General features: G+C 39.1%; 1 protein-coding gene across 1 annotated transcript in view; it reads left to right on the top strand.

The window, feature by feature from the left end:
* The window catches only part of PMS1 (PMS1 postmeiotic segregation increased 1 (S. cerevisiae)), a 46,222-nt gene that overhangs the window by 1,986 nt on the left and 31,763 nt on the right, over positions 1-12,473 (top strand). The window contains 3 exon segments of the mRNA XM_009334969.1: positions 3,016-3,198; positions 5,286-5,388; positions 7,054-7,217. Coding sequence (XP_009333244.1) covers positions 3,016-3,198; positions 5,286-5,388; positions 7,054-7,217 — 450 coding nt within the window.

Here is a 12,473-nt window from a genome sequence, read left to right as displayed (position 1 = left end):
GAGACAGACGGACAGGAGTTAAGCTGCAGGTGGAATGATTCTCACATAGAAACTGTGGCAGTGGTCAGTTGTAGTGGGAAGCTTTGGCTAGTCTTCTATTCTTGTTAACTTCTTGGTTGACGCAACTCCAAAAGGTGATGTTATTGAGCGCCTTTGCACTGTGTATCAACTAGCTTTTACACAACACTGGGAAAAACATCAGCTTATACTGTAGTTTTAGATAATGTGATATTACTTTAATTACAATTAAAAGCCAGTCATTTGATTAGAAACTGAACTGTGGCCTTTCTGTAAGGTATTGAGTGGTATCTATTTATTAATTTGAAACTCAGCTTTGTTGCTTTTAGAAATAGGAACATGGTGGAGCTTGCCTTGTTGTTAGCAGCGGGGTCAACTGCCTCTGTAGCATGGCTGTGCATTAAGCACATGTAGAATGATGGTTTTATTCTTGACATGATGTCCTGGCTTTCAGGTTAAAGTATGCTAAAAACCATTGATGCAGCAATATAATTGCTTGTGTATGGATAAAGAGACTCCACGGGCATCAGTCTGTCAGTTTCCCTGACTGACCTCTAACAACAGGAATTTATGAGAATAATCTGCACAGTCTGACTGAGACCTGCATATTTTAATTAATAGAGAAGATGAGCAACTGCCTGTGTTAGTAGATGGAGCAAAGCTGGGATTCGGGAAGGATGAATCTTAGCTACATGTTTACTACTATTACACGAAATGGCTGTCGTAAAAGGCAGGCACTCGTTTCTGCACCTTTTTTTTATCAGTGCATGAAGTGGGAGCTTTAATCCTTAGAACCTTCTCAGAGGAAGTTTAGCTTGGGGTGAAGTTCCACTGTACACCTGATCCATCTCATTGCCTGAAAAGCAAAGTCCTACATCTGTCTGTATGGCATTGCTAGACATTTCTGCCTCTCGTGATCCATTCATCTTGCTAATGCAAAAGAAAAGTAACCCAGCAAGAGAAGTGTATTATTTGTGCCAGTTTAATAAGCTGAATTGACCTTAGAGTGCTCATGAGTAATAGAGCTGTAGCTGAAACAAAGATGGGACTGTGCAGTTGTGAGTAAAAGAGGAAGGAGTTGAACCATATGGTTTGGCATCAGTGATGTGGTAGAGCAACTTAAACATCTCATGGGATCACAACCTCAGTAGTATTTAGGTCTTGTATCATGGTGGAAGGTGTTACAGAATACAAAGCTTAAGCACTGTAATATTTTAAGTAAAATGAATACTATTAGAAAAGAAATAGAGAATCATTCATGTAACATTGTGATTCAAGTTGAAGAAGATAAATCTTACTTTTCCTAAGCAGTTAAGTGGTCTGGAAGTAAATATCAGAATGGAAAATAGGGGTTCATTGTAAAATGCTCAAACCCTTCATTAGTGCATACAGCAGCCGGGTAGAAGGTTTGCCGTTTATATCTCCTTATGTGTTTTTATGTTCAGTTGAGGTGTATTGCTTAGGTTCTGTTTTGCTTCCCAGTAGGAGGTTGTCTTAAATATTAGCAAAAGCATTGTTTTTCACCTGAAGATAGCTTTAGCACCATTCATTAATATGGAAAGTGAAATGTACCCACATTTCCATTGTGTATCAGTTAGTTAAATATATAGAGTTCTCTGCCTACCTCAGAGGCTTTTCATGTTTCCTAACGCAGATTATGTGTGAATACAGATAGTGTCTTTAGATACCTTCCTTTTGTTTTTAATTGCATTATTTTTTTTTTACTTTGAGAAATAACCCTGAGAGTACATTATATTTTTTCATAACTGCTTTCAGTATATGCCCAGATGGGACAAGAGAGTTAGTTCTGTTTAATCAATCAGCTCTCTGTGAGCAACCATCACATGCTCTGTACAGCATCAGTGGTGGTAGCCACTAATTTAAGATACTCTTTCTAAGCAAAAACAATTTTAAGGTCGCCTAGATGTATTATATAGTACAGCACATTTTTCTGTATGTTACATTGTAATCTTTTCAAAGAGCCAGGCGTGCTTCTGTAAAAGTTAGTTAGTGATCCTGCAGCTCTAATTACTTTCTCCTCCTGGCTTGTGGTTCTTTTGGGTGCGATTTACATGTGCAGATTATAATGTAGCTGGAAGGAAGCATTTGTTTGCTGCACCTGTTTGAGATGTTATAGAACCTGAATTCCATCTTTCGTTTAGCTGTCGTAATTATCTGGGTTTTCAGAGTTTTACCCTATTTATGCTGGTGCTTATTGAAATGACATATTTAAATTAGAATTCAGTAGCATATGTATTGCATGTATGTAGAGGTAAATCGCAAAGATTGAACTTTGCTTCCTTGAAAGCTGTTTTTAAAAGAGCCTCTAGGAACCTTTACTTCTTTCTGTAAAGTATTGTACCTCTTTACAAGCTTTCGTATTTCTGTCCCCATTCATGCCTTGCCCCCATTAGAATTTCAGCTTCTGTATATTGAGACACAATATAGACACTGGAAAATTACTGAAGTAGTGAAATCACATGAATCGAGACTGAAATTGAAAACGGTTCTAAGTGAGGACCCATGGACTTTAATGGATGCAGGGCTGCATTTGTGGCGATATCAAAAAAATTGATACCAAATAGGTAAGAGAGGTGAAAAGAGGTGAAAAAGTCTTTAGCTTTCCAGCTATAGATCTCTTTCTGAGCTTAGGTTTTGCAAATCTCATCATGGTGTAAAAAAAAAAATAAAAATACTTAACTCCTGTTTTAATTTTACTGTATTTATATTAACGTGCTGTTTCCACACCACAGGGTATAAATTACATTATTTAATTAGAGAAACCATCACTACTATCCTAACATGTTGTATTTTTCTTTCTTTTTTTTAAATTTTTTTTTTTTAAGCAGAGACACTTAGTGCCTGCTCAGTTTCACCAAATAAGCAAAACTCCTGCTTTTATTTGGATGGCTAGAAGCTGTAACCTTAGCTGCTTCAAACTTGTGTCTTAATTAATTCGGTTGTTTTAGTGCTCTGTTATGTTTTGTTCTTTTTTAGGAGGATTATGGATTTAACAAAATAGAAGTAAGAGACAACGGCAATGGAATCAAGGTTGCTGATGTTCCAGTTATGGCAATTAAACACTACACGTCAAAAATAAGCTCTTCTGAGGACCTTGAAAGGTTGACAACATATGGTTTCCGTGGGGAGGCTTTGGGATCAATTTGCTGCATATCAGAGGTGACCAGTTGCTATAAATGTGTCTAGTGTTTTGTGTTGTGCGTTTTTGTGTCTGTGTGTTTGCGAAAGTTTTATTAAAATATCTGTGCAAAGACTTTAAATTGTTCAGCAGCCTGTCAGGGATATGTTTTCCGAACAGTTTGGCTTGTGTATGCTGCTTTTCCCCTCTTCCCCAGAAGTCTTGTCATGCTGTTAGGAAGCAGTATGGATTTCTTCTTGGTGTCAGTCCTGCCTTTCTGTCATACTGGTTACAGCAGTGCTCTATTTATTTTCCTTAGTCAGAATAGGTCAGAGACAGATTGCTTAGTGTTTCCTTTTCTTTTGTATCAGGGTATAGATACATGTATAGATACATGATTCCTTAGAACACTGGCTTATCCTGTTTAGTGTTATCAGCAAATATAATGTCAAAGAGTATGGCTGAGTTTGCTACTTGAATTAAGGTAAATCAAAATGAGGAACAGCAGGTGGTGGCCAGGAGAAATCACTTCAGGTAACTGATGGCCCACATAGCTACCGTTCCAGTAAGGATTTCTGCCTTGATGTTATCTAGGTGATCAGCAGTCATGGGATCTTGCTGGGCTCCGTATTGCTCCTTGACATGTATATGACTGCAGTTGCACAAACTTTGTTGTCCATATGAGTAAACAGGAACCTGCTCCCTGGCCTATCTGAGGCTGATCCATGTGTTTGTGTTGAGAGGACTGACAGCGTACTGATATTTGGGATTTAACTTGTTGATTGAAAGTAAGTAAGTTGGTTCAAAACCATCTGAAAAGTATTCAGGCTGTTAAGGGCACAGCATCTACCTCTTCCATTGTGCTCTGCCTTTTTGTATTCGTGCTGTGCCAAGGTCAAGTTCTGGATTCTTCTTTCTAAGTCTGCCAAGGATTAGATCCTGCAAGATAATACTGATATCGGTGTCTGATTGGAGCCATCAACTGTCAAGGTCAGGAGAGATGTTAGAGCCTGATTCTTTGCTACCTTGGGCTACGTTCACCTTGCACTAAGCAGGAGTGGGTTGTGTGTTTGTATGGAGATTTCCAAAGATGCTTTCAAAAGTGTTGGTGTTTTGACAGATGATGACAGACCTCAATCATTGGTTCCTTCTAATGAGTTGTCAGAGCAGGATGCCATCTGTTCTGAGCATTTAATCAGCTCTATGGCATGTTTCATAAGAGATGGGAGGTGGCCTGAGTGTATTAAGTACTTTAATAGGTATTACTTTAATCCTTGGATCAGTAATTATGTTAATTAAACACTCCTGGCATTAATTGCATTCTGGCTACCCAAACTGCCCCCCGAAGTTTCAGTTAAGAGGTACTTTACTATTGGCCCTTAAGTAGGTCTGTAGTATTGTCATTTCCAATTAATCAGTTACTGTTTTTTCTCTCCAGAGGCATTGCTGAACTCTGAATGATTCATATGAGACACTAAAATAAACCAAAATATCTTGAAGCTCTATATGTGTGATAACCTTTATGTCTTTCAGGTGGTTAAAGTGTAGTGGCTCTATTGTTCAAAATACTGATACCTGAAGTCAGGGAATTGTAGTTTTATTGAACTTCTGGTGTATGACTGGTCTTGCTAAAGCCATTCTGTGTATTACCTTAATAGCTTACAAAACATGAAACTACTGATTGCTAGTTATATTTGGGTGTGGAAAGATAATAGACTGTTTGTTTGATAGTAGTCGTTATGTTTGTGGAATCTCACATGAATTTAAGAAGTTGTCATAGTATGCCTATGGATTAAAATGCGAAATTATCAATTGCTTTATATGTTTATTTAACCTGTGTTTAGAATAGAAGATATAGAAGTGTGTGTTGTAGGTAGTAGGGATTGCTATGCTTTGTGTATTAGTGTGATAGAAATGCATGGCTTTTAGTTAAATGGATGGAAAAAAAGAGTAATAATGCAGAATTTTTCTGTGACTGTAAGAAACATCTGTAGAAGAAGAATTTTATAAACGAATTAAATGTAATTGTGACTAAAATAACGCAAGAGTGGTAGCAAAGCTTATCTAAGCGCATTCTGAACTTTGTAAATCCTTGATTAACATGATTTTTTTAAATCACTCTTTTCAGGTTTTGATCACAACAAAGACAGCTGCTGATGACTTCAGCACTCAGTATGCTTTGGATAGTAATGGGCATATAACTTCTAAAAAGCCTTCCCATCTTGGGCAAGGTAGGATATCATTGTTCTGGTGTTGCACTGTGACGGAAGTATTTTCTTTTTCTCTGGGGCTCTATTTGATGTTGAAATACCTGTTCTGTACTTGAAGGCTGAGTATGAAATCTTTGCAGCTGTAAACATTTCTTGCCTTATGTCTGTCAACTGAGAATGTGTTGTTATCGTAAGAAATAATATGTCTTGGAAGTTGCTTTAGTAATTATAAACTAGTTTCTCCTTCTCTGACTCACTTCTTCAAGCTGACAGCAGAAATAAAAACTATAAAAATTGAATACCCCAGGTCCAGGCAGACACTATATAAGTATATGAAAGATTTGTTCAGGACCAAAATAATATTTCTGTATGTAGCAAAATCCTTGCTTAAAGGAGGAAGAGTTGCCCTGCTGCTGTACGAAGCAGTTGCTGGAACCAGCATGGCTGTAGGACCAGGCAAAGTCACAAGTTCTTTCTAACCTGCAGGAAGGGTATGTCACTAGAAATCCTTCTGTGTGTTTGTGTGGAAGATTAAAGGTTGCCCTCACCTCAGAGGTGGCCTTGGTGGTTCAGACATGGTGTAGGTTTTGGGGTAGCATCTGTTCTACTTTGTGCTCTGCTCAGCTAATTGTTGCTCAGTGAGGACCATTAAAAGACCACGCTGTGTCCTTGCATTCACACTCCAGCCAGTGCGTGTTCCGAGAAGAGGGTTGCTCCTTTCTTGTGACAAGGATGTTCTCCTGAGGAAGAAGTTGCAGCTCTTCTGTAAAGCTCAGCTTTTCCCAGCTGAGCCACAGCGCTCCTTGCCAATATTGGGCCCACAAGCTGCTCCCCAGCTGGCTGCAGTGCTTGTACACCCAGCGGCGAGCTGACTGCCGACCCGGCTCCCTTCCTCCTCAGTGCTAACTGGCTGCAGGGAGCCATTAAGCCAGAAAAAACTGCCGAGGGCTAGTCAATGGGCAAACACCGAAGAATGAGCTGAAGCGGAGAACTCTAATTTTAGCTAATTTTAACCAGGGACTCTTTTTAAGATTTAGGCTGTAGTATTTTCCACAGCCTGTGGGTTGCGTTGCCTTGTCTTCTGTCAAAATTGTTGAATGATTGCAAACTATTAAACATATGTCACAGAATTCAGTCAATATCCGTATGGGCTACGAATTCATGTGATTGTGTTGGTAGGTGAATATTCCTCCTCTACGTACTGTGCCTTGAACAGAGGTATCAAGCTCTTCAGGTACTACCCTAAAGCAAATGCTTGTGAAGGGCCTTGATCGAGCTCAGTGTTCCTTTGCCTCCAAGTATGTCTGATTAGATTCTAGTCTGTTAATTATTTTACTAATGAAAGTTAACTTAATATGCACTGAAAGAGTCTTCAGCTTTATTTAGTCCTGATTCTCGCTATTGTCAGTGTGTACAAAAGAAAGCTTAGTGCTGCAATCATAACTCTAAATAAAGGAGGGGAATCACAGCTCTTGAGGTCTGTAGGTACTTTTTTGGGGAGGATGGCTGCTAATTTGGTATATTTCTTCTCATGGTAATATGAACTAATTTGGTGTTACTAGGGTTTATTTTGTATGCAGCACCATACAGACAGGTCTCTTCAAGTAAAAATGAAGTTTCTTCAATATCCAGTCAGTGGTATGCTTTCAGTGTAATTTCTACTTGTTTTTTGTCACCTGCTTGCAGGTACTACAGTAACAGTCCTAAAGTTGTTTAAGAATCTTCCTGTAAGAAAGCAGTTTTACTCAACAAATAGAAAATGTAAGGAAGAACTGAAAAAAGTCCAAGATCTACTGACAGCATATGGTATCATAAAACCAGACCTGAGGATAACCTTAACGCATAATAAGGTAATAATGAGGTTTTTCTCTATCAGCTATCTTAAATTCATCAGAAACTGGTCCTTATGCAGTTCATCTAATACATAAAATCTTTCATTCCTAGGAATTTTCTTTGATCATAGGTTTGTTTTGAACTTCCACTTCTTTCTTCCCTTCATAGATGTGTATTTATGAAGGTTACAGATTTTGATCCTAAATGTCTAAAACTCAGGCTCGGATCTGCCTTTTGGTCTGCTCCAACAGATGTCTGCTTAGATATATGAAGTGTAAAAATTGTTTTACATGCTAGTAGTATAAGAATGATTTTACATGCTTGGGGTTAGTAAAGATCATGGTGGTGTTCTGCAGAATAAAGCAGTGAGACCTTACTAGGCCACATGGCCTGATCAAGTGTTAACCTAAGCCAACTGAAAAAACTCAAAACTTATTTGGTTAGGCTGTCTATCTGGATAGACAGACACTATAGCCCATACAGGTAGCTTGCTGTATGCTGAGTCATAAGAGCTTAATACATAATGATGGTTTTATTTAAAAAGGCTAAAAATTCAAACCAATTTGCTACATTGGTGTAAGTAAGAGTAACGTTATGTTATAACAACTGGCTTTAGTTGAGGTAGTTGTTTTTTGTTTAGACTTGGGGGAACGGATTCAGAGGCTGCTTGGAGGCTACTTTGACTTCACAGCATATTGAACAGTAATTTTATAACACAGCTACAGAAATTGCACACGCAGCTACAGAAATGACGCATTGAGCAGTTCTCCTTTACCTGACCCCAATTTAACATAGCTGATTTTATTGGTTGTACTCTGTTTTCAGCATCTCTGAGAGAAAAAAGCTATGCTAAAGAATTTCCAAGTTGCCGCAAAGTAGAGTGTGACATCTTGTGGCCAGATCCCTCAGCAATTCTTTTTCTGTTCTAAAATAATTTTGTTTGTTGATCTTGCTATTTGGCCTGTTCATTGAGCAATTTAGATCAGTTACTCTATCAACCAAACATTCACACTTCAGTTCCTTTTCAGTGGGAATGATGAATGAAACTGTGCTTTCTTGAAATGACAACAGATTGCCCATCCTTTTCTGGAGTTGTATAACATGCTCTGATTATATTTATGTATGTATTTCTAAATACCAAAGTGTAGATACTGTGAAAAACAAAAGCCAGCTTTGTGGCTACAGAATTAGTGTTTCAAAGCTGAGGAAGTGTAGTTACTTTCAGTCTTATTTCATTGGGACTATGGAAAGCCTGAAACCAGAGATCTTATGGGTATGCACTTCTTAGATTGTGTTAAGCTCCTTGACATATCTAGCAGTGGTTCACAGTATTGGTCTTAAATGTTGGTTAATAAAACTAATTTTGTCTTTCATTGGTGGTTTGTTTTTGCCCTCGTGACAAGTTGCAGATGATTTTTTTTTATGGTATTGTGATTTCATCCCCTTTGATTAGACTATTACATATCTTGTTTTTCTTTTTTTCTGTGCTTATTTTAATACAATGGCAATAATGTGCAAGAATTTGATCACGTCTTTTTCACAATACTTACTGCAAAAATGGTGTGGAGAGCGGCATGAGAGTAGCCATTGCACGTTGTTTTTGACTACCTATCCTGTTAGCTTCAGAGGTAAATTCTTCAATACACAATTTGAGTAGGTAATCAGTACAGATGCTATCTGCAGGCAGTATTATTCATTGTAATGACAGACATGGTGCTGATTTTTTGGGGTCTTCATTTTGCACTGCTGGCCTTATGTTAGTTTAACTTATTTAGGGAAAAAAACCTAAGAAACTGCTCAGACATATTTCAACACAAGAGGTCGCTCAATAGCTATTGCTGAGCAGGGAAAATTAAAGGCTTAAGAAATCGTGCAGAAAGTGTAGTCTGTCTCAGTGCATGTGTAAATGCTTTAAAATAGTCTGAAAATGTTAAAAAACTTTGAATGGATATTCCTGTGTTTCTACTGCTGTTGTCATTCCTTGCAAAATAAAAAATTACCTATTGCATCATAACTTTTAAGAAGTTCGAAATTCTGAAATTCCAATGCATAATAACTTCCAGCAGGTCTACGTGCATCCGTTTTACCATAATATCACAGAACATGAATGTTCATTAGTTCTTTTTCCTTCAGATGCTAAGTATTGTTGTCATTAAAATTATTAATTCAGATCAGAAGGTGTTTTTCCTGTAGTGATACTACAGTATATCTGTACTAGAATAATACTCTACTGAATAGGGTTGTCTGTGATTTTTTTTTTTTTTTTGGTGGTGGCTCTTATATTTCTGTTCGAATGTACTGGGAGAATCAACTTCTTAGAATGGCTTTATTTTTCGTGTAGCTCATAGATTATATATTTTAAAAAATTATATGTGCAATTATTCAGAGGAATTCCTAGGACCGCAAGTTCTTGAGGCTGAGCCAATACTTTCTGTTGCAATGGAAGAAGATACACGTCAGGAGTAAGATCAGGTTCCGAGGCTTAAAAGAGCAAGAAGGTAGCAGAGATGAGGTATTCCAGAACAAGACGAGGAAAGATGGATCGAAAGGGTAGTAAGTGAAGAAAGCGTAAGTGAAAGTGTATTTCAAAGAAATCTTGAAAATGAATTACAAAACCAGTACATTAAAAAAACAACCAACCAACAAACCAACCAAAAAACCCAGTCTTTAAAGTCCTGTATTTTATAAGAAATGAAAGGAAAATGGAAGAAAGCATAACCCTAGCTTTACTGAGGAAGAATGTAATGAGGCTGAAGCTTTCATGGAAGTGTCTGAGGTTAGGCATCTGAAAATGGTTGCCTAATTGTTATAGCAGAAACTTATTTTGACAAGTCAGGCCTCTTATTGAGCTGTTGAATGTATATATGTTTTTAGGATGCACAATACATTGCATGTCTTATTTCCACCATGGTTGGGGTTTTTTTTTTAAAGGTTTATGTCTTGTGCTTCTGAATGAAATCTCCAGAAATTTTTCTTGTTATTGTGCCACACTTCATATCTGTGTTAATTCGGAAAATATTACCATTAAGTGTCTGATTTCTGTGAAGAACCACGATGCTCTTCCTGCCTTTGGGTTGTTTTCCAGTGAGTAAGAAAATAGATACCCTTTTATCAGTCATCCTAGGGTTCATTTATTGTGTACTCTCCGTCAGTGGATTTCTGAATAGGAAGTACTCAATTGCTCTTTCTGCTCTGAATGTTTTGTTTGCAGTAGCAATAAATAATGAATCACTTTGCAGATCAACCGTTGAAGTACTATTGCTATTTTGACAACTTGGATTAGCTAGTGCTCCTTCTTTTTATGAAGGTTTATCCTGCCAAGACATTCTTTGAATACTGATAATGTTGATCCTCTTGCCAGTATGGTTATGTTAGAAAGAGGTATTTTTCTTCTTTCATCACCATGTTCCTTGAAAGCATATTGAATAATGAGACAGCCAAATGGAAATAATTTACATGAGTATTCAGCAAGTTTATTTAAAGTTAACATTATCTGAAGGCATGCTAAGAACATTCCAAAGTCAGCTACCGCTTAAACCACGTCAAACTCTTCAGCCTGAAATGCCATGTTCTAGCCACCTATGAGCTCTGGCTGTATTTTACCCGAGGTGGTGTAGGGCTCTTCCCTGGAACAACAGTTTTCACACTCTTCACTGTTTAACAGCAGTAGCCCTCGACTCAGTTTTCCAAGCCACTGATGTTCAAGAAATGCCTTTGTGTGTTGAAAGGCTGATGATACGGAATACTTTAATTCTGTTCCAGTTGTCTTTATTCCACAAATGCCGAAATGAGAGAGAACACACGATAACTATATCTGTTTTAACAATTTCAGATATAATAGGGCTCAACCAATTATGGCAACAGGTGGTTTAGACGGTGCCTATCAGCAGGTCATACCATACAGGTTCCATGTCTTGTGCGAAGCACAGGTGGGCCATAAGTAGACTCAATAAATTTTCCAGTTCCTGTTGAGGAAAAATCTGTATAAGGGAATATTTTTTCCCAGTGTTTTTCATGCATAATACTTTGAAGCCTTGTTCCCACACAGTTCTGCCTAGAACTATGTTGTCTTTATTTCTTGAGAGAGACATGGGTCAGAACTCCTGGATGCAAGAGGTCCATTTTAAAGCTGCTGTTATAACTCTGGATGATATTCTTCCCCAAACCCCCTTTGTGGTAGTGGTTGGTGTTGACCTAAAGGATGCCATCTTTTTTTTTTTTTTTCTTTACGGTAAGTCTCCTCTTATTTCCAAAGTTGGATAATCTCAACCTACAGTCTGTATCCAGTAGTCCAAAACCAGTTTGTTTTCTGTGTCTGAGTCCTCTATAATAAGTGTGGGGTTTTTGAGACAGAGTAAGTGCATGTGGTGGGTTGACCATGGCTGGATGCCAGGTGCCCACCAGAGCTACTATCACTCCCCTTCTCAGCTGAACAGGGGAGAGAAAATATAATGAAAGGCTCATGGGTTGAGATAAGGACAGGGAGAGATCAGTCACTAATTACCGTCGGGAACAAAACAGACTTGACTTGGGGAAATCAGTTTAGTTTATTACCAATCAAATCAGAGAAGGGTAATGAGAAATAAAACCAAAGCTTAAAAACACCTTCCCCCCACCCCTCCCTTCTTCTCAGGCTCAACTTCACTCCTGCTTTTCTCTACCTCCTCCCTGCCAGCTGTGCAGGGGGACAGGGAATGGGGGTTGTGGTCAGTTCATCATGTTGTCTCTGCCGCTCTTTCCTCCTCAGGGGGAGGACTCCTCACACTCTTCCCCTGCTCCAGCGTGGGGTTCCTCCCACAGGAGACAGTCCTCCATTAATTTTTCCAACGTGAGTCCTTCCCATGGGCTGCAGTTCGTCACGAACTGCTCCAGCATGGGTCCCTTCCATGGGGTGCAGTCCTTCAGGATCAGACTGCTCCAGCGTGGGTCCCCCGTGGGGTCACAAGTCCTGCCAGCAAACCTGCTCCAGCATGGGCTCCTCTCTCCCCATGGGTCCACAGCTCCTGTTGAGAGCCTGCTCCAGTGCGGGCTTCCCATGGGGTCCCAGCCTCCTTTGGGCGCATCCACCTGCTCCGGCTTGGGGCCCTCCACGGGCTGCAGGTGGATATCTGCTCCACTGTTAACCTCCATGGGCTGCAGGGGGACAGCCTGCTTCACCATGGTCTTCACCACAGGCTGCAGGGGAACCTCTGCTCTGGTGCTTGGAGCACCGTCCTCCCCCTCCTCCTTCACTAACTTTGGTGTCTGCAGGGCTGTTTCTCTCACATATTCTC

Source organism: Pygoscelis adeliae, unplaced genomic scaffold, assembly GCF_000699105.1.
Source record: "Pygoscelis adeliae isolate BGI_AS28 unplaced genomic scaffold, ASM69910v1 Scaffold212, whole genome shotgun sequence".
NCBI classification, from domain to species: Eukaryota; Metazoa; Chordata; class Aves; order Sphenisciformes; family Spheniscidae; genus Pygoscelis; species Pygoscelis adeliae.
Note: the sequence above shows the minus strand (reverse complement) of the source record. Positions and strands in the feature narration are given on the sequence as shown.